General features: G+C 39.7%; 1 protein-coding gene across 3 annotated transcripts in view; it reads left to right on the top strand.

The window, feature by feature from the left end:
- Window positions 1-23,541, top strand: part of OSBPL10 (oxysterol binding protein like 10) — a 173,805-nt gene that overhangs the window by 72,853 nt on the left and 77,411 nt on the right. For all 3 annotated transcript variants that reach the window (XM_030551009.1, XM_030551008.1, XM_030551007.1), the window contains one exon: window positions 20,156-20,366. In XM_030551009.1, the coding sequence (XP_030406869.1) occupies window positions 20,156-20,366 (211 nt within the window). The remainder of the gene's footprint in view (window positions 1-20,155; window positions 20,367-23,541) is intronic.

Raw genomic sequence — 23,541 nt, 5'->3', positions numbered from 1 at the left:
GGTCAAATAAAATATATTACCTCAGTTTATTAAATACAGACTCTTTATTAAAAAAAAAAAAAAAAAAAAAGTACAATTTCCCTTTCCTGAAGCTTAACAAAAAACATGGTTACCTTCAATGCTCAGAAACTTTTAAATACATATTAGAAAAAGTGTGTATGCTTTGCTGTGTAATGTTGCATATGTGTTTTGTAATGTAAATGCAGAGATCTATTGTGGATTTCAGGAGTGAAACTTTAAGGGCATAAGTTTTAGCTAGAGAAAATTATACTCAAGATTTACAGAAGTTGTACAGGAGCCATACATATTCATGATCTATCTTAGGGATGGGCAAACTACAGCCTGCGAGCCATTTTAAGTCAGCCCGTGAGCTCCCTCTGAGGAGCGGGGTCTGGGGTTTGCCCTGCTTCAGCGCTCCAGCCAGGGCACCGGGTTGGAGGCCGCACCACGCAGTTCAGCCCCACTCCAGCAGGGTGTTGATTTGGGGACCGCACCATGCAGCTTGGCCCCACTCTGATGTTCCAGCCAGGAAGCTGGATCAAGGGCCGGACCACGCTGCTTGGCCCCACACCGGCGCTCCAGCTGGAGTGTTGGGACAGGAGCTGAACCACATGGCTCAGTTCTGCTCTAGTGCTCCAGCTGAGGTGCAGGGTCGAGTGCCCCACCATGCGGCTCCTGGAAGCCGCGGCATGGCTTCACTCTGGCTCCTACTGCTTCAATGGCCCCCTCCGGTGCTCCAATGGGAGCTGCAGGGGCAGTGCCTGTGGATGCGGCAGAGTGCAGAGCCACCTGGCCACGCCTCCCCGTAGGAGCCAGAGGAGGGACATGCCACTGCTTCTGGGAGCTGTTTGAGGTAAGCACTACTCGGAGCCTGCACCCCATAGCCTTTCCCTATGCCCCAACCACCTGCCACAGCCCTGATCCCTCTCCCGCTCTCCAACCCCCTTGATCCCAGCCCTGAGCACTCTCCTGCACCTTAAACCTCTCATCCCCAGCCCCACCCCAGAACCCACACCCCCAGCTGGAACCTGCATGTCTTCCCGTACCCCTGCCCCAGCCCTGATCCTCCCTCCTGCCCTCCGAACCCTTAGGTCCCAGCCCAGAGCACTGTCCTACATCCCAAACTCCTCATCTCCAACCCCACCCCAGAGCCCGCACCTCAACCCCAATTTTGTGAGCATTCATACAATTTCTATTTCCCGATGTGGCCCTGAGGCCAAAAAGTTTGCCTACCCCTGATCTAGCTACTTAATAAGACAATATAGCAATAATTCCATAAAGAAAATCTCCCAACAAGAACATAGAAACATTCAGTAGTGGAGAGGAACCTTAAATGAATGTTCAAATTCTTATTTATAGTAAGGTGGTGGTATGACTAATAGATTTCTGCTGTACTTTATTTTAAGCAGCTATGTTCGGTGGATTTTTAAAGTGTTCTTGTAGTAGCTTGGTGCTGCAATATGCCCTTCAAATTTGGTCTTCATCCAAAAGCGGTTATGCATGCAGTATACACTCCATTTTAAAAATGTCTAAGTTTGTAAAAGATGCAATACCCTTTCCATATGTAAATACATTTACTGTAGGTTTCATATATGAACTAGCATAAGTGCAAAGTCCCCGTGTAACTGTACCAGACTTGACATGTCTGATACCAGGCCATGCCAGTGCTCAGAATTTACATTTTTGACTTTTTTAAAATAAAAATGATACTTCTATAATTCTGTATGTTTTGTAGATAGATCTGTTTTAATGAACTACCTAAAGTTTTGTGGTCACTTAATGTTCTGAAATGGACAGAGTGCCAGGACAACCAGAGGATCCTCAAAACAAGACTGAGGTGTCAAAGATAGAAGTGCTGGTGGAAATGAATAATTTTAAAAGCAGTAGGTCACCAGGCCCAGAATTTTGAAGGAGTTTAGGTATCAAGTATCTGAGCTGCTAACAAAAATATGCAGTCTCACAATAAAAATAGCTACTGTTCCAGAGAACTGGAGGGTAGCAAATGTGGTAGCTATACTGTATTTAAAAAAGGCTCTGGGGTGATCCGAGGAATTATAGACCCTTAGGACTTAACATGTAAAAAACCTGGAAGATGTCTATATGATAGGGTTTAACCAGCATGGTTTCTGCAAAAGAAAAGTATCTGCTAATCTTTTAAAATTCTTTGAATGTATCAATAAAGTAGCGGATAAAGGAGTATGGATTGGCTTAATTTATTTATACTTCCAAAACACCTTTTGAGAAGGCCCCTCACAAGATGCTACCTAAAGAAGTAGGTTGAAGTCATGAGTGGAAGGCCAAATGTTGCCACCTCCTGCCGACTAGGAGAGAGAAAGCAGACTCTATGAAATGGTATGTTTTCCTCATGGCAAAAGGTTAAGAGATGGGGCCTCAAGGTTCCACACGGGCTATTTGTGATGTAAACAGGAGTGAGTAGTGAGGTAGCAAATTTGCAGGTAACATAAATTTATTTGTTAGGACCACAGAGAAGTGTGAGGAATTTAAGAGACTTGAACAAGCTAGATGAATGAATGGCATAATGACAAGTGAAGGTCAATATTGATAAATGCAAAACAACTAATGTACATTGAAGGAGAAAATATAATTATTTATACATCTCACAAGGTCCTAAATTAACTGTATCAGCTCAGAAAAGGGTTGTGTGTGTCACTGAGCTTCATTTGGCTGTCTTCAATGTGCATCTGCAGTCAAAAAAGGAAACCAGGTGTTAGGATACTTCAGGAACCAGAAAGAGAATAATATAGAAATCGATGGTGCAGCCTCTTCTGGAATACTCTGTGCATATTGGTCACCTGATATAAAAAATGATATTGCAGAATTAATGTGTATATGTCAGAAAAGGGCAATGAGAGATTTAAGGGCATGGAAAAACACTCATGTGAAGAGAGATTGACAAGTTTGGGATTGTTTGATTCTTTGAAAGCAAATGAATAAGAACAGACATGGTACAATAATGTAAAATAATGAATGGCATAGTGAAGATAGATAGAGAACTTCCTTTCCCTCTGCCTTGTAACACAAGAATAAGGGGACAGTCAATTAAATTAAAAGTTAATTAAAATGAAATTAAAAGGCTGATGAAAAGTGTGCAATTAGACTGTGGAACTCATTGCCACAAGCAGTCATTGAGAGCAAGAATAAATACCAAGATTTAAAGAGAGTTTGGACACTTAATATGGAGAACAAGGGAACCCAGCATTGTTTTATAATTAATTATAAACATTGTTGGAAGGGATATTAAACTTCATGCTTTAGGATTTAAGCTAATTTCTAACTTTTAAAGATCAGGATGAGATTTAATATGGGTGCTAGATTATCCCGGAGCTGCCTACAGTGGGGTTCTTGCTGCTGCTTCTGAAGCATCTGTCATTGGTCACTGTCAGAGAAAAGATATGGATACTGGACTAATAGGACCTTGGGTCTGACCCGCTATGGCAGTTCCTGTATAAACATATAGAAGTGAACGTGAAGCAAGTTTTTGTTTTAAAGCTTTGTTTCATACTCAATTTGCTCTTTCACCTTTAGATCACTTATTCAAATCAAGCCGAAATTGGTAGTGACTAAAAGATGTTACAGTTTGGTGACTTGATACTGTGAAAGCAGTTCAGTCTTAATCCAGTTCCTTGTGGACTATCAGCCAGGTTGCAAAACACAAGCACAATTGAAAATAACTGGCACCTTTTTGTGGCAGTTTCAGCGGAGAGGCTGACTGAATTAGCTGAAACTGACCTGTAGCCTCACCTGTAGAGGTCATTTCTCCAGATCAAGTTAGGCATACTGTGGTTTGGGGAACCTTGCATTGTTGCTGCTAATAATTCTGTGCCTCCTCTGAGGACAGAGAGAGGATTTTAGTCTCCAGAATTGTCAGTCTAGCATTTTTCGTGATTACTAAATTCATATATACAGAGACAAAAATGAACTCACGGTTAAGTACAGGGTTATGCATGCTTGTGTATATTTAAAACTGTTAAATTAGGTATCCATGCTTCTAGTAATTTTTGTTGTTCTCTGAACTTCCTTTTTAATTGTAATTTTTTTGAGGACTGAACTAAACATCTTGTTTTACAACATTTTACATGCATCATTTTGGATTATTGCACAAATGTTGACTTACCATGGAATATAGATGTACAAGGAGGGAGAGATGAAGTTGCTATAGGAACCTTATGACACATGTAACTCTCCGGGGCACTGGAACAATTTGTATAGTGGGGAGTGCTGAGAGCCATTGAACCAAACTGTAAACTCTGTACATGGTGGAAACCACTTCAAGCCAGAGGTTCAGCAGCACCCCCACAAGTACTCTTAGTTCCGGCACCTATGGTAATTCTCTATTGGCTTCAGTGGAGTTATGCTAACAGAGAATTTGGCTTCTTATCTCTGAATTTCCTGACTCTGCATTTGAAACATTGATCACACCAATGATACATTAACATAGTTACTTGCATTATCACTTTTTTTTAATGGTACCTTTTAAAAGCATTCAAGCAGGTATGCAGAAGAGACAACTGTAATTTTCAAACATGTATTTAAGTATGAAGTGTCAATAGAATAAATCAGGATTTCTTCAATGAAACGTCACTTGGAGTACATGAGAGCTAAATGAAGAGATTTTCCTAACGTTTGTTTTCCTCATAAATTAGAGATGGATAGGAATACAGTGAAACAGTTAATAAGCTTAAATATTAAAATTTATTAAGGGTGATGTTTTCAAAGGAGCTGAGAGAATTGAATTTCACTGAGAGTTTGTTGCCTAACTTATTTTAGACTTCTTCAAAACCCTCTCATGAAACTTTTCATAGGTAAATATACTACTTCAGCTGGAGTGAAATACCATGAAATAGTGGAGGATGCTCATCCACCTATAAATCACTTTCCAGTCTGAATTGTAAAAATAAAATCTGGGTGCGGGGGACACCCTCAAAGCCCTCATACTTATTTAAAAAATACAACTGTATATAAATTTGTAACTCTGGAGCAGTGAAGTATTTTATAGAAAACGTATTCCTCTGAACCTTTTATCTACAGCTTAATAACCCATTTCATGGTCATTTACTGGTGACCTTAATTTTAGCAGTGATTTCTGGAAGGCTGGATGATGCAGCAGCTGCCTTCAGAGTAAATAAGAGTTTGAGACAGCATGTTAAACACTCACTGCCACTTATTTTTATTTATTTATTTTTTGGTCCGGATGTGTTGCCTCCGAGATGCCTGTACTGTACTATTTTGTTAGCTTGAAAATCAAATTTTAGATGCTGTTTTTAGTAAAGGATAGTAAGGATAATTCTGAATGTTTGTTGTGCTCAGAGATGCCATTGTAATTCTAGGCAGGTGACAGCTGAGCTTCAAGTATTAAATATAAATACATATTTTGGTCAACATACATGACCTTATAGAAGAAACTAAACAAAGATGGCAAACTTTAGGGTGGTTATTTAGTTTGCCACATTTTACCATGCAATTTACGTGATTATAAATGTTTCTAGACAGACTCCTCCACTCTGAAATCTTCAAGTCCTTGGGTAACTTCCCAGGTACTATATATCAAAATATATGGTTCCAGCAGACGTTTTGTTGCACAATAACTAGGACATACCTTATGAGTGAGGTATTTTGAATTAAAGAAATTAAGACCCAGTCTCTAGAGTTTTTAAATTGTGGCTCAGACCTGCCTGTGTTATCTGGATTTTGGGACCTGAATAGCTATTAAGGACTTGTATTCAGGGCATTACAGCTTTGAACCAGATTACTGCCTATCACTTGCATGGCTGATGTAATCATGATTTTGTCAAGACACATGTGGTTCATACTCAGTTAATAACTGTGGTAACTAAGTGTTTCATCCTTGCTAATGGTCTATGCTGATATATGGCTATCTTACTGTTACACGTTTGGCACACATTTTAGTTTTTTTGTAGTTGAGACTACTTCCCTAGTTGTTCCTCTGTAATTGGTTTTGCAGGTCCTCTTTCCTCCCAGGTTCCTATGTAGTAGAATGTCCTGGAATTCATTGCCCTTTGCCCCTGCATGTCCTTCAGGCAGGCTTTGCCTAGCTAAGGCATTCTGGGATGGTTGCTCACACTTTCCCAGAATGCACTGACACTGTTGTATTTAGGTAATTTGGGAGGTATAGACATTCAAACACTGACATTTGTAGGCTTTGTGGAAAAAGTGCTATGTAGATCCAGCTCAGCTGTATGTGTAATGGCTGTGTCAGATGTGTCATAAATTGGCTATAGAAACATGGTTGTATTTGTAGGGCCACTTCAATGCACTGAAGTTAATAGAGCTATATCAGCTTATACTAACTGAGGTTCTGGTCTGTAGTGCTTGAACCAGTCCAGAAGGTGAGTTTTGAACCTTGGATTATTTTTCTTGCTCCTTACTTTTGCTTTTGACCTTACTTCAGCTAGGTCTGAGTTAAAGATGTCCTAATGAATAACAGAGCTGATGTGAAAATGGTGACCTACGTGCCATATTGGTAATATGGTTTTCCTTGTTCATGAGAAAGTTAAGTAAGCTGTGTTTTAGCTTTCTTTCAGCCAGTTTAATGCAGGACCGCTCTTTCCTATCTTGGATTTGTGTTCAGCCGTCTGTTGTTACAGTAATCAAATTTTTATGGCAAATGGCAGTCGGTCTGTACACTGAGTTATGTATACTTTAGACAGACCAATTCTTTGTGACCTTTGGAGACCTGCAGAGATTACTTTTAAAGAAAGTCTGGAAACCAGTGTACGAAAGGAGAGCTTTGGTGTGCACTTAGCTCATTATTATCACAAAAGGTCTCAAGTATGTATTAAGCCACTTTCAGCTTTTAGAACTGCCTTTCTAGATAGAAAATGATAGAAAATACCATCTTTTGATGTGTGTTTGAAGTCTTTTGAAGTGTTTCTTTTCAGAAATGCTAGCAGGATCTTGCTATTAAATGTATCTTTAATAACAGAGTTTGAGTAGGGTTAAAGCTGCTTGAAAATGTCAGCATTTTGTCATTTTTCCAGTTTAACTGTAGTAAGTCATAGAATGATCTCATGAAGAACAACATAGTCACCTGATAGAATTAGTGAGCTTTACTGAGTATCAGGTGGGAATGTATCTATTTTGAATAAAACTAAAGCTTTTTCATAGTATCAGTTGTGCATCTAAAAGCAGAAAATGTTTACATATTTCAGATCTTTGTTGATAATATTGAGCAAAGTGCACATCAAAGCTCTCCTTTCGTACACTGGTTTCCAGACTTTCTTTTAAGTAATCTTGGCTGTGACACATAATGTTTAACATAATTTTAAAATAGTAATTTTTATTTTACATTAATGTTGGAGAACACTAGACATATATTTCACAAAGCTTTACAGAGTGAGTAAGACACAGAATTAAATAGAAGCAAATATATTTACAGAATTGCATATCTATGGGTTTGTGCATATGCATTCAAATAAAAAAAACTTTTAAGAAGGCCAAATATGCTAGAATACAGAAATGCACAGTTAAGGTACCCAAACAACCTTAACTTTGCCCTGTAGTGATGCCAGATAATAACCACATAATTATGAATAAGGCATTTTAGTTTTTCTGGTGCCAGATTAAACTGGCTTTTTTAAAGGCATGTTATCTTCTCCCGCCCTCCCTCCCTCCCCCCCCCCCCCCCGCCGCTTCATGGTCAGAGCGGCGTAGAGTTGAGGTTGTTTGGAAGTGCACACTCCAAAGCATCCTTGCCTTAGTATATTAAGACAGCCTTTCGGAACCTGGGTAAATGCATCTTTGTGAATTAAGTTCAGAGGGAGAAAAACATATTGTTGATTAAATACTAAATAATATTGTTCAGTGATTTAATTGCTCAGGGTTTTTTCTTTTCTAAAGTCTGCTGATTTTACTACCATAAGTGTGTTAGATGGAGCTGGTTAATTTCCATGTAGCACCTGAGGGATAAACCAATGTAATTTGATTGGCAATTTTAACTTTGTAACTAGCAACCTGTAGGCATGCTTTGGAATCCTTTGAAGAATTCAAATACTTTCCTTAATTGCGTATGATCAAAATATGCTTTCCAGTTATATGTAACAGCTAGAAGCTTCAGAAAAATAGTCTTGCTGAATTGTAAGAAAACTGCAGTAATCCCTCCCTGCCTCCCCCACAAAATAAAAAAGTAAAGTGATACAAGATCCATCGGTAAGCAACTTTTAACCACTAGAGCGATACTTTAAACTGCAGAATTCAAGGTAATCTGTTATATAAAAGCTGTACAAAGAATAATTTACCACAGATAATTTTGAAAAGCCCCGTTTAACATCAGAATCAATACATTCTGTGGTTTAGTTTGTGATGGCATGCTTGCTGTCTGGTTAGTTGACAGCCAATCACCATCTAAAATTTTCCTTGTCTCTGGGGCTCCATCCTCTGCCTCTGCAATTTGGTTCCTGCCTTACTCAAAGCAACACATAGAAAAGTGACCTCTGGGGCAACTGTGCTTTTGCTTGTCTTACATGATCTACCCTCACCCTAAAGGGAAAAAAATAAGTGGAATGCCCAGACTAAGGAAAAACACCAACTGTATTTCTTGCAAGTAGCGCTTTATTCATGGACCAGAAAGAAAACTCTTAATGACCCTTACTTTGAGAAGAATCTGCCTCCACACTGGGGAGACACCAGTGCTGAGGTGATCTCTGGGGTTGTACGAAATACATGCTTGCATGCAGGGGAGAAAAGCTCATCTATAAGGAAAGCGGGTGTCTTCCAGGCAGTCACTGTGACTCTTCCCATGCTTTTTCCCTTGGATCCTGAAATGTTTGAGTGTATTAACAAATTCTTCCTGGTGGTCAAATCTTACCAAGAGGCTTTAACCTCTGCTCACAGAAGGTGATCTAAAGACCCTTTGAGTGGTTTCCCAGGAGTTTTTTCTTGGGCTGCTTACGCTTTTTCCAGAGATGTAATTGAGGGGGAATAAAGCCATCTTTTAGTAAAAAGATCACTAAGCATTTGTGCTATGCTTTTCCTCATGAGCTTCGGTGACTGTCCCAGCAGACTTTGGGTCAGAACCAGAGAAGGAAGAAGTCTCTTCTAGGTCAGACTTCATGAGTGTGTCTCAGGAGGACTGTAAATGCCTGTAGAAGCATCTCTTTACAGCCATGAAATCTGAAGCTCTTCTAGAGAAGCTGGATGTGTTGGTTTCCCTCTTTTTCTGGGGAGGATATTAATCAAGATGAGTTCATTTCTCCATCCGGAAAGTCAGAGATCACCTATACCTCTCCCGATGGCAAGCCATTGTTTACTAAATCTGCTGAGAGGTCATATAAGCTCCTACAAGATTTTGGAGAGAAGTGGTGCTTGTCCCCTAAATAGACTCCTAAAATACAGTCTTCCTCAAAAGAGACAGACATCCCCAGGGAATCCAACATCTAAAAAAATTCCCTAGATAGCAAAATAGAGACTTCTGTTAGAATTGGTTGTCTAGAATGCCACACAGTTTTTAGTGACTATCTGTTCATCTTAGGTGTCCAGATCAGCAATTTGCTTGCTTATGGTTACAGCAAGGCAAGATTTTCTGTTCCTCCTTCCTCAAAAAGATTTGAAATACTATTTAGAGTCATTTTTGCCACAGGTTGGTAAGATTGGGCATAGTATGCAGACCCCCTGAAGCTTTCCCAGGGAATGAAGAAGGCCAAGGTTTTATTCATTAGGGTCCAGTAATGCACCCACATACCCAGGTGAACTTAACTGCTCAGCTCAGTTCTTCAAAGAGCATCCTGAAGGTTTTGGGCATCTCTGGTAAGGACTCAAACCTGACTGCACTCTCCAAAGATAAGGTCCCTCTTTTGCTTTCTGTATGTGTGGGTGTTCTTTTTTTCCCCCTGAATTTTGTAGGGCAAGTTATGCTGCTGCTTGATAACCCAGTTGATCTCTCTATCATAGTTCAGGTATGTCTGGCTTATTTCCCATCTCTGGTTTCAGTCTTCTCTCTTGGTCTCTGAGTGAATACTCCATGCATGTCTGCTTTTTAACTGACATACTGGTTAGCCTCCCTTGGCTCCCTTCCTACAAAAAGCTCTCTCCCTTTCTGCTGGAGTACCTTTATAACTGGTCAGGGTCTTTTGATCTCAGGTTTAGCCCTGGGAAAAATAACATGTTGGGAGTCGGTGGGTAAATTCTCCCACCAATTGATGGTCCAGTGTTGTTATCCTTGACTCCTTTGAAGGTGTGTGCTTGAAGCTGTCTTATCTCTGTTGTTGTTTACCTTTCCTGCTGGGTTTTTTAAACAACCCCCTTACAGGTTCCTTAGACTTAATGAATTCAAATAGGCAGCAATACCAACTCAAACAGGGAAGCAGTCATACATAATAGTCATAAGAAATACAAGCATTTTCCTAGTTCATCACTGGGATATCTTACTATCTTACTAATTTCTGTCCCAATTCTAAAGTCATGAAGGGGAAAAAACAGGTACACTTTGGACCTCGGGCCCTCAAGATGTACTGAAATCAGAATTCTTCAGCACAATGGATTCTCTTTTCATTCTCCTCAAGGCTTCAAGGAAATGCATCAAGTATTAAAATACATCACAGCCAAATGAATTGGTTCTCTAGCCAAAGGGTTTGCCGGGCCAGAGAAGCTCCCCCTTTTAGTGAGACTTGGAGCACTCTCCACTAAAGACATGGCCATTTCCAGGGCTGAATGTGCAGGCAACTGCAGGCGTAGCCTTTGGGTGCGTCCAGACTAGCTGCCGGATCGGTGGGTAGCGATTGGTTTATCGGGGATTGATATATCGCGTCTCATCTAGATGTGATATATCTATCCCCGAGCACGGTCCCGTCGACTCCGGAACTCCACCAAGGCGAGTGGGGGTAGCAGAGTTGACAGGGGGAGCTGTGGCCATTGATCCCACACAGTGAGGACGGGAGGTAAGTCGAAATAAGATACTTCAACTTCAGCTACGCTATTCCCGTAGCTGAAGTTGTGTGTCTTACGTCGACCCCGCCCCCTAGTGTAGACCAGGCCTTTGACTGCATGTCTAAACCTTTGCTTCCATGAGAAACTCAGTCTTTGGGGGAAGAAAGTAAAGGGATGGAAGCTTCCATTTCCCTGTTTCCCCTTCAGCCTTCTTCTTTTAATTTAGTGTTAAATAGAGTGACCAGATATCCTGATTTTACAGGGACTGTCTCTATTACCCCCACTTCCTGTCCCTATTTTTCATACTTGCTATCTGGTCACCCTAGTGTTAAGTCTCTTGTTCTTTACCCTACTGTGTGCTTTCTCATAGTATATGGTTCTACAGAGTCTACTGTGTACAGGCTGAACCAGAGAGGGAAATCACCAGCTAACTTTGCTTTCAGTAGCTCAGTTGAAACACACTGAAAATCTGCAAATTTCGAGGCCTTAGTAACTGTTCTATATCTGTTTCAATTTTACTATTCATCACTTGCCTTTGTGAAATAATTAAGGTCACGAAGGCTGCTACTTTGAGGTGGTGTAATGGTGATGAATAATAACATATTGTTCCTCTGTAATGAAGAGAACTCAATAGTCAAGAAAGGACAATTGATGTGAAAGTCATTCTCTTTATGGTTTGGTCTTTCTAAAATGTTTTCAAATTATTGTTTAACCTCATTGGCTCTTTTTATCCTTTTAACATTTTTTCATCAGCATAGTAATGTTCATAGATTCTACAGTGAGTTTTCAGCCTGCTCTCAGCTTTGGGGATAGAACTCAGACCTGTCAGTCAGACATAGCTCTACTGCCTTAAATCTACTGATCTTGTTGCAGACAAGGTGAACAGACTTCCTTACTGCAGAGCTTTAGGAGGAATCAATGAGGTGGCATCCTGGTTTTCCTTGATGTTTCTTCATAAAACACTTCAAAGCTGATGTGCAAAACACTGTTTTATGGGAGGATGGTGTTGCATGCTGTAATGCCTCAGGCAATCAAGAAATGACCTTTGTGTATAGCTGTTTCAATTACACTTATATGCTAAGCTATACTTTAGCCTCCTTTGCTGCATGCTGCTGATAAAACCCTACTGTAAGATCTGTGGAGGTTACTGTGCTGAATAAAAGGAAAATTTTATATGTGCTTATCTGAAAATTTCCTTTATTTAAGTATTAAGGCCCATAGATCTGAGTGACCTTGGATAGGATTAAGGGATCACTGTTCAGAAGCTAAGAAAATAAAAAATTTCTCATACTTTGCAATAGAAAATATCCATAGTTTAAAGTTACAGATGCTTTACTCATTTTTATCATTGTTGTGGGATTAATTCAATTTGGCCGGCTTTGCAGTTGGAATGGTGTATCTGTGAACAAGTGATTGACAAGGCTGAGTTCTGCATCTGCTAAACATGGAAGCAGGCTAAAGGCCCAGTATGTGATATGCAGGTCTTTCTATGTAAAGAAAGCTATCTGTCAGGTAAGTATGTATGTGTTTTCCTTTTCCTCATAGCCAAGACCAGGTTGCTGTAAATCAGTCATAGAGTTTAAGGCCAGAAGGGACTACCAGATCACGTAGTCTGATCTTCTGTATTTTACAGGTCACCAACACCATCCAATATCCTCAGGCTAAACCCAGCACCTGAAATTAGGCCAAAAGTGATATGTTAAAACAAACAAAAAGAAAAAATAACCCTCTGGAGCGGGATCATAAACCTGAGTAAATTTATAGCCAGTGGGTCAGATTAATTTTTGATGTGGATGGTTTGATGTCAACAGAGTTACACTAGGTATGTGTTTGGCTGTGTGTGGTGTGCATACTTTTTTAAACTTTTAAAACATAGGAGCTTTTATCCTTGTTGACCAAGTTCAGGTCAAGAACACGTAATGAAGAACTCTCTTGCCAAAGGTGGAATTAGAGTAACAGGGATTGTACTTACTTCCTCTGTATGGATAGTTTTCCCTTCACATGCAGCATGCTTCTGAGAGTATTCTTACAACATCATGGAATCTTACAAAATAGTGTTGCTATGATACATGCTTGTTTACCTGAAATGTGAACAAAGTCCTCAGAGCATAACATCTGTCTGTGGTGATGTTGGACTCGCCAGTCCAGGAACCCAGAGTCCTAAAGTCATTTACAAAGCTTGGTCTCCCACACATGTTCTCTCCCTCATTCTCTCTTTGATAAACATTACTTATGGCATTAAAAAATGTAAAAACAGCAGTAAAAGATTTGTGGAAGGTACCGTACCTTCCAGACCTAATCTAAAAAACACTTCACTTTAAAAAAAAACCAACAGTTAAAAAAGGAGCGGTTGATTCCTATAAAGATACGACTTTTACAGAAAAAAACAATTGTGTTAAGAAAGAATTGGGCAAGATTCAGTGAGGTCTAGCTTGGCTCTCTCCCTAGTACCTTCTCAGGCTTTGGACAGGGACTGACGAGGCAATGAATTTAGCCTTAATTGTGATGCTTTTTTATGTTGCTATTTTAATGGTTAAAGCTTTCCTAATATGATAGTTATGACCTCTCCAAATGACTATACTGTTTTATTTTCCTGACTTCTCATTTTTTTGTATTAAACATTTCAAGTCAGGTATGATTTTTTCCATCTGCACACAATAATTATAATGCAAGAGATTTCTTTTTTTAATATTGTATTCTTGATAGCGTGAAATCTTCTAAAGGAGACTGCTACAGACTGGTCCATTTGCTGATGATGTTTGCTAGTAGACTGTCACATATTAGTATTCAGTCTAGAGGCTAATACACAGAGAGAGAGAGAGAATAGCATATAGTATTTGGTATCAAGGGCACAGTCAACTTAGTGTCAAGAATGTTGCAGTAAACCTTGGCAATTCAGAATCTCTATGGTCTCCTATTGATAGAGAGAGAGAGTTTTCATGTCATCTTGCAGTGTATTGTATACTTATGCAGTAGTTTCTCTAACTACTAGTGTAAAACCATTAAATATACATGAAATTAGTTCCTCTTAAAATCTAACATGTCAGATTTGCCTTATTAAATGGTCAGATATAGGGCCAGATTGTAGCTATTGGAGACTTGAAGAGCCTCCCCACAACTTTGCATCCCCAGTGCAGGACCAGGAAGAGTTGGAGTCCTTTCACTCAAGGTATGTCTACATTGGTGGTGGAGGGGAAGAAGCGTGTTCCTAACTCAGGTTGAAATGGGGTGTGTGGGGGAGAAGATATGTCAGCTCAGCTTTTAACTCAGGTTAGCAGCTCAAATTCAACTCCTGGCTCCACAGAGACGACATTAACTCAAACTGCTAACCTGAGTTAAAAGCCAAACTACTGTGTCTTCATTGCAGTTTTAACTGGAGTTAGCCCACCTGAGTTAAAACGCACGCTTCTACCCCCGCCCTTTTCTTTTTTTCAGTGTAGACATACCCATATTTTGAAGGGGCTGAGATGTGGACAGTGGTCTTGACCCTATTTTCTCCCTGCCCACCACGCTGACCAACAGGGCTGGCTGGGAAGTTGAGCACTCTGCCTGCTCTGAAAGGTAGTTTGATGGGCATTGTTCCGCCTACATGCCAGGGAATTCCTGGTAGCATTGTGCTGTGATATGCTTCTCAGAACTCCCTGGTGTGGGACAGCTCTGCAGATATCCAAAGCAGGCATTTGACTTAATGTCATAATATGGCCCACAGTGGTTGCAATCTCCAAGTGCATTGACTCAGAAAGAAAAGAATGTTTTGTTTATAGCACCATGATAGACTGGATAGCACACTTGTATCCTTTTTAATTTTAATTTATAGGCTGATTTACGAGATGAGGTCTCTTTAAGGCCATGCCAAAAAAGCAATCATGTGTTGTCAACTTAGGTGGGCTAGTTAGATTTTTTTTTTTACACGTTTCAATTTATCTCTAACTTAGGATGGTGATAAAACAATAATAAAAAGTTTATTATTGTTAGAATACCCTTAACAAAGGATTTTTCTTTTTTACTGAGTCTCAGAAACAAATTGCCACTTCAAATCAAAGTTGACATTCAGAGTTTGTAAGATGGCATTTCTGCAGCGGAAAGATTAATATACCTTTTAACAAACTATTGAATTACTGTGATTTTTCTTCTACTGCAGAAATGGCACTTTCAATATTTCTTGATTTTTTTAAATTAAATTTTTAGCAGTTAATTATAGCTTTTATGTATAACATAGAACAGGGATGAGCAAACTTTTTGGCCCTAGGGCCACATCGGGTACAGAAATTGTATGGAGGGCTGGGTAGGGAAGGTTGGGGGAGGCTATCCCTCCGCAAACAGCGAGGCATGGCATGGCCCCTGCCCCCCATCCAGCCCCAGAACCCACACCCCCATCCACCCCTCCAGCTCTCCATCCTTGAATGTCCCCCAGGACTCCTGCATCCTGTCCAAACACTCCTTCTGTTCTCTGTCCCCTGACCATCCCCTCGGGACTCCCCTATCCAATCTCCCCTGCTTCCCACCCCCTGAGTGCCCCCCTACCCAAACCTCCCTGCTCTCCTCGCCCCACATTACCTGTGGAATGAGGGAAAAGGGGACTCGGTCCTTTCCTTGTGTGCTTCTCCTGCTTGTTTAGCTGCTCTCCCTGGCAGTTGGGCAGGGCTCGCTCCCTGTCTGGGCTTGGCTGCTGGGGACAGGGGTCAAGAATGCTAGGGGTGGAGGGGGGCCCTGGCTTGCTCTACTCCTGTCCCCAGCAGAAGGGCCCAGGCCCCTTGACCACCTCCTCTGCAACACCCCCTGCTCCTCACCCCATCTCCCTGGAACTCCCCCTGCTCCTACATAGTTCGTGTGTGCATTTGTAGTTGGGAGATGCATCTATCACCTTCTGGGTCTCATTGTCTCTTAAATTTTACTCTAAAACTTCTTTTAGTGTCCAGTTGGCTTTTAAACCTAGCTTTTCCTTTCCCTAATAATACACCCTTCCATTTTCCCCACCTATAACTTGTCTGCAAGGATACTTTAATTGCATCTTTAATGTAGTCAACTTTCTTTTCCTTTTCCATTGGATTCAATCTTTGTGCATTATTAGTCATCCATCTCAGGAAAATGTCATTTATTTCTAACCCAGAGTATTTTGAGAGACTGTGCGTGAAGAGTGCTACATTGAAAAAAAAAAAAGTATGCAACCTATTCAGTTCATTGTAATAGGTAAGGTGGTAATATCGTATGAAGGTAAACATTTTTTATTCTTATAAATTCATGTTGTCATAACTGTCCTACTCAGATCTGAACCTTAGAGTTCAGAACATGAGAAGCTAGCATGAAACCTCCAAACTTAATTACCAGCTTGGATCTGATATTGCTGCCACCAGCCAGAAAAATTCCAGTGTCTGGCTCACTCTGGTCTCCCCAAACCCTTCCCTGGGGAACCTCCAAGGCTCAGATGCCCTGAGTCTCACCACAAAGGGAAATAACCCACTTCCCTTCTCCCTCTTCCCCTCCAGGTGTTCCCTCCCTGGGTTCCTGGAGAGATATACAAATTCAAGCTTCGTGAATCTAAACAAAGGGATTCTACCCTCTTTACCTCCTCCCAGATTTCCCTGCCGTGGGTACTCTGGGAGATTCCCTGCTTCAAGTCCTTGAAACACAAGTACTGAGAGATCTAATCTCTCTCCCCCCTCACCCAGAGGGTATGCAAAGTCAGGCTTAGTAAATCTAACACAAAGAGATTTTCCCCCTCCCTTCGTTTCTTAGCCTTAACTAGTGAAAAACACTTAAACAGGTCTTAAAAAGAAAGAAAAAGACATAAAATTGGTCTCTGTATCAAGGTGACAATATACAGGGTCAATTGCTTAAAAGGAAAAATGAATAAACAGCCTTATCCAAAAAGAATACAATTTAACACATTCCAGCAACTACGTACATGTAAATACAAAAAAACAATATAAACCTATTGTCTTACTATCCTTGTACTTACAACTTGGAAACAGAAGATAAGAAAGCCTGGAGATAGAAAGATCTCAGAGCCGAGAGGGTCACCGAACCAAGACAAAGAACAAAGAACTCGCACCCAAAACTTCCTTCCACCCAGATTTGAAAAAGTCTTGTTTCCTGATTCGTCCTCTGGTCAGGTGTTTCAGATCACTTTTTGTTAACCCTTTACAGGTAAAAGAACATTAATCTTTAGCTATCTGTTTATGACACGTACATTTTTTTTAAAGCTTTTTCTGCAGCTTTGGAATCTTGAGCCTAAGCCTACAATTATCTTATTAATTAATCTGTGTTCACATGAGATTTATTTAAGGCATTAACTCCTTTTTATTGATGGCTTCGACAGTGAAGTAATACTGATTATTAAATTATTCTTAGAAATTTCAATTGTGTAATACAATAACTTATCTGAAAAGCGCTGAATGAAAGCATCTGAATCCTCTGAGGGTTTTGGAGTGTGTTTCTAGAAAAGTTGCATTTTAGCTTGAAAATGTACTTTTTAAAAAATCATTTATCTATGCTAGGATTATAGCTACCTTTAGGTAACCAGTTACAAACTCAGTGTTTGGTACTGCTTGTATTAGGCTAATGTGTTGAGGCCCCCGTCAGGATTACTATTTATCTGTGTTAGGGTAGAGCCTAGAGAACCACTGTGTTAGATGATGTATAAACACAGAGTAGAATAGCACCTGCTCTGAAAAGTTTGTAATCTGATTAATTTTAAATTAGTTACATGAAAGATATATACAGTATCTAGAGCAGTGGTCCCCAACCTTTTCTGGGTGGCGGGCACTGGGCGACGAGCCACCGAGGACCGTGGCTAGCGGACAAGCAGCCTCCATAATGCCTCGAGAAGCGGCAACGTCAAGAGGTGTCACTGCCGAAATGCCACCGAAAATCAGCAGCATTTTGGTGGCGATGCCTCTTGATAATGCCACTTTTTGGCGGCATTTTGGTGGATGATTGTCTGCCGGCCAGTACGTGGGCACACATAGATGCCCTGGTGGGTGCCATGGCGCCCACGGGCACTGCGTTGGGGACCCCTGATCTAGAGAGCTTTGTAAATGCTAGTGCAAGTGTATATCTTATATGATGTCGTGGTTAAATCTGATCAATAAGTTGAATTATAGAAAAAGCACAAATAATGTGGTGTATTGTACTATAAATGTTATAAGCATTCACAGGTCTGTAAACTCAGCCAGATGTTAATCTGGCTGGAGTTAGGTAGGTTTTGAGTTATTTATCTCTCTGATCATATTCTGATTTTGAAGTTTAGTCTATGATACTGTGTGTGTACACTTACTAAATACCAGTACAAGTTTTATTAAATAGCACTTTCCTTTTAAGGGTTTTCAATGCCAGGTTTAGCAAAATATGCATTTTTTAAAAAACAGAAAAGGACAAAATAGTGTACTGTATGTGGAATATTGTGCATGTTTTATTTTAAAATATGATCTAAAGTTCCTTTTATGGTTTGAGAAATAGATGTTCTCTTTACCCTGAAACTTTCAACATTAGTATCTGACATAACTAACATATTACAGAACTCCCCAGGGGTATCTTCCTATATATCTTTAGACAGGGGAGTCCAAGACTGGGGAAATAACTAGAGATGGGAAAAAATTGTTGGAGAGGGAGTTAGAGGGTGACCAGAGTTACAGAAAATGTGGTTTTTGCTTTCAGCTTGGCAGATGAGCTCTAGTGAAAGAGGACTGCCACAAAGTCCCAGTGGGATATAGCAGACGTTCTAGAGATGTTGTTCTTCTGATTAACTGTGTGAAGGTCAACGCTACAGGGGTTCAAATGTATCTGTGTTGGCCAACTGAAGGGAGCTCATATTTTGACTCTATATATATTTAGTGATCATGTTAAGTTTGCATCTCTAGTTAACCTGATCATACATCAGTGTTTTAGTGGACACTGTTTCTGTTCATTTTGTTAATATTTTTAAATACTGGTGTGACTAAATCCTGTCTTACGTTTTGTCACTCAGTGAGAGTTTGCTTGAACCATAAATAAGTATACACAACCATGGGTATGTTTAGTTTAACTTTGCCTTCTGAGATACATTACATCAAAGAAAGAGACTCAGAAACAAGTTCGAGTCAAATTTCTGCCTTGTGAAAGTAAGAAAAGACTGTGTAGGTGGCAGCATAACAAATTAACAAAAATCCTTCTGCCAACACTTGTAAGGGATGTATCAATTGATGGCACCAGCAGAATGACATGGTCTTCAAACCATCCCTCTCAGTTCAGGGATAAAAGCTCTCTCTCTGGCCATAACCTGGTGTGGTCTGTGAGCTTCACAAAAGTAAAATATCTTGAGCCAAATTCACCCCTGGCATAAGTGGGTTCAGCTTCCAGTTATTTCAATGGCATTTACACCTGCATGAGCCAGTGCTCCATTTAGTCTTTTGTCTTTGGAAAGGCAGATGAAAGAAAAGTGACCTACTGTAGTTGTGTGCTGTACCCCCTACTACTTAGAGGCTATAAGACTCAAATGTATTAGGGATTTTAACACCCTCTTTCCTCTCTCAGCCATAAGGAGAGTTCCTGAAAATTGCTTTACCCTTTTTTTTATTTAATACCAGCCAACATATGTAGTACTGCACTTTGAATTATTTTCTCACCTACTGTCTTTTATGTACGTATGCCATGCTGCCATTTTATTTTCCTCTATCCAGATGGATCATATCTAGACACATTTGAACTCTATCTCCCTAAAATGTGTGGTTTCAGATACTATAGTGATAGGTGCCTCATAAATACATATAATAGTAATACAGTATCTGGGTCCAAATCACTTTAGGTTCACTTTTAGAAATGAAAATTACCCTCACTTTATCCATGACAGACCATTTTATAAATGGAAGAAGACAGGAGATTCTGCTTAGGTTCATCTGGATTTTCAGATCATATCCTGGGGAGAGGAATTATAAGATTGAATTAATAAAGGAAAAGGAGATAGCACTAGATCATTTTCATGTACTGAAAAGCATAAAGCATGATTCATACCTGAAATCTAGGATGCCAACTTTTTTTTTTACTGAACTGTTCTTTTTCCTTTTTGAGTGGCATTGTTTTTTTTAAATCAGGAATCTGAAATTTTCATTCTTTCAGTGTGCCTATGTTCTTCACACAGATATTTTTATGCATGTCTGTTTTCTATTGACTAACTGAACATTAATATTCATCTATAGTAAGACAGTTGACGTGTCAATTTGTAAGGGTGCAAATGAAGGCTTTCCTTATGACCACATGGCTTTTTTAACCCTTACAGATCATGAGCCACGTGGAGGGACAACAGAAGAATCTTGTGCAAGCCATTGAATCCCTTCCAGGTTCTGGACCTCTTTCTGCCTTGGATCAGGATTTGCTGCTTTTAAAAGCTACCTCTGCTGCCACCCTGAGCTGCCTTGGAGAATGCCTGAATTTATTACAGCAGAGTATGCATCAGGCAGGCCAACACAATAATAGGACATTGCCTTCAGGTGAGCACAAGCTGTCTTTTTCCTGGTCTATGTATTTTTTTTTTTAATTATGATTTCCAGATAGGCAGGATGGACTTTTCCTTAAAGAAATGACTTGGGATCAACACTAAATAAGCTTCCTTGGAGCGAGATACCAACATTTTCCTTCTGACCCACAAATATTGTAGAAAATATCAACATCAGGAAAAGGGAGCAAAAGAGCCATTAAGTGTTTTTTGTGCAAATAGGTTTTGGAACGAGCAAATATTTAATTTTGTCGTAAGTTCAAAAATATAGAGCAGAACCTGTATTTTCAAAGAAAAGTAATTTTATTTTTTAAAAAGCAGATTTTTTAATAAATTGAAATTTAACACAATATACTTTAATAACCAATTCTATTTTTTCTTAAATATAAATCTCTAGGGAGGATTGAATCCTCCTATATATTGAGTCAGTGCTTGTGGTTTTCTTTAAGTTTGGAAAGAGAGAGCAGTGTAGTCTCTTGCTATTTACCTTTGGCATGTGATAACATAGTTACAAAGTAGGACCCTGAGCCTGGCACCTATGTGGACCCTCATCTTAATTATCCCAATTCTAGATCTCTGTAGACTGCTTCAAAATAAAGATCTAACATGTCACAGTATAATCAGCTGGAGGGTTCACACAGATTTCACTGTTAGACCCAATTGTAGGATCAGGACTTGTTATAAGGCCACATGTAAACCAATGGTTCTTCACATATGGATGGCTTGTTAACAACTTTGCCATCTCTACGTGATTTACTTAAAAACCTTTCAAGAACCACTGTCCCTTACTCCTCGGGGGCAGGAGAGGGAAAGGAAAAAAGTCCTTTCAAATTAGCAGGGCTGGTGTTTTCTGGAAATTGTTGATATTGCTGCGTTTATTTTCTGAAATCACCTTTCATTTCGGAATCCCCAATTTTCTTCTGATTTTTCCACCTTGTGCTTCAGCTGTTTAAGCCATTTACTACCAATGCCTAAAATGGTTAAGCCTGAGGATAGTTAAAGAATTTGGCAAAGATGTGCTCCCTGTGGATGGAAGGAAGTTATTTTGTACAATTTGCAGCAAAGTTCTTGACCGTGTTAAAAAGGACCACATATTCAACCACATTAAAGGTCCATGTCATATTGCAGCAATGGAGAAAAGAAAGCAAAAGGTAGAGAACAGCGATGAGACAGCAGTAAAGAAACAGCTCACAACTACTGGTTGGCTTACACAACAAAATGAAAATAAGAAATACTGGGTGGAGGCCTGTTGCAACGTAAACATTGCATTAGAAAAAACAGACAAAATGTGAGAATTCCTAAACGAGCACTTATGAAATGGGGTTTGTATCCTGCAAGCAAGTACACCGAGAGAAATCGATCTTCCCTGTGTATTTGAACTAAACAAGCAACAACTGGTCACTGAGTTGAAGGATCAGCATGTAACTGTAATTGTGAATGAATATATAGACAATGTAAACTGGTATGTTGCAAATTATTCTAATACAGCTGATGCAGGTTTCAGAATATTGCCCAGCTGCTGCTAAGCTTGTAGAAACAGTGGAATTAGAACGTGTTAACGACTCTGCAGTTGCGCAAGCTGTTATAAAGACCCTTATATAACATGAAATTGACTTTTCAAATGTATTAGTTTGTGACAGATAATGCAAAATACATGGGAAAGTCATTCAAAGACAGTTTAAGCGGCATTTTAACCAGCTGCATTCATGTGACCTGCTGAGCGTACATTATGGCTTTACTAGGTGAGTGCGGGATCTGTTTATTTACAGAAGTGGACCATCCGTGTGCTCTCATAAAAAAGCTGATATGCAACCCCCCACTTAGTCTGCCTTTATTGACCGTGAAATTGAAAGCCCAACATTACCTCCGCAACTGGTTGTAACAAGATGGAATACTTGGTTTAAAGCCACAGACTGTCTCTGCCATCATGTGGAGTACTCATGTGGAGTATTACAAGGGGTTCATTGGTCAGGAAATCAAAGTGGAGGACGACTGCCGTTTTAGAGGAGCTAAATGTTTATTACAATGAATCATTTTGTGGCATATTCAATTTTTATCCAAGCAGAAGCAACTCCGCTTGTTTGGATACTACTTACATTTGAATCATGGTCAACATTACCAACTGAAGTGTACAACATTGCATTTGATTTGGTGGTAATACTGCAGTACGCAGGACAGAATGTACTAGAGTATAAAGTTTTTCAAAACTATGCAGAGAAACTGCAGAGGTACTTAAATACAGAGAAACAGCCAGCATATAGATTTTTATCACAGTGTGAGAATCCTTGATCCCAAGCAAATTCGTGTACTCTCCCACAACTTCTGTGACTATGAACTGAGTGTTCTTCTGCTGAGTTCTGTACCTGAGGGTGAGTGGGCAGTTTACTTGAACATTGTAAATTAACTTTGTACTACCAATGACATTTCTCTCTCCAGTTTTTGGAAAAGCATGGACAAATGTTTGCCAAGACTTAGCCAGATTGCTTGTGGTGTTCTGGTGATCCTGTGCAGCTCAGTTGGTGCTGAATGCAGTTTCTTCAAACTGGAACAAGTGCTAACCCCGCAACGTTACTGTATATTATTGGAAAGGATGAAAATGTATGCCCAAATGAGTGTTGATGTGTCCTAAGTGTGTGTCACTGAATATTTTTATGCTGATATAGGTGGTATGGAAATATTTTCAATAAAACATTAGTTTACTTTAACCAAAAATGTAATTATTCCATAGTTCCCGATGTTGTTAGATCGTTGCATAAAACAATAATCCAACTTTTATTTTAAATGTATAGTCTTGCATGGCAATAATTTTGTTTTGTGTTTATAGTGATGATCTCTTAATACACTTTTTATGTTCTGAAAATGACAATTTCGGTTTAAAAAATAGTCTGTAAACACTAATGTAGGCTACTCATTTTTGTGCAGTAAGGATTACATATTGCTCATGTTTGTCAATACGTGTATTTTTTGTGTTAATATAATGCATATCAGAAATATAAAGCTTAGAAAATCTGATATTACTGTTTTCATTGCTGGAAAACACTTGCCTGCTAATTAGCTTAACTGTCAGGTAAGACCCCACCACAAAGCTGCAGAGACAACTGGATGGGAAACTCTGAACATTCCTTTTTGTGAAAACAGAAAAAACAGACCTGGAGAAGGATGGCAGAAGG

Source organism: Gopherus evgoodei, chromosome 2 (assembly GCF_007399415.2).
Source record: "Gopherus evgoodei ecotype Sinaloan lineage chromosome 2, rGopEvg1_v1.p, whole genome shotgun sequence".
NCBI classification, from domain to species: Eukaryota; Metazoa; Chordata; order Testudines; family Testudinidae; genus Gopherus; species Gopherus evgoodei.
Note: the sequence above shows the minus strand (reverse complement) of the source record. Positions and strands in the feature narration are given on the sequence as shown.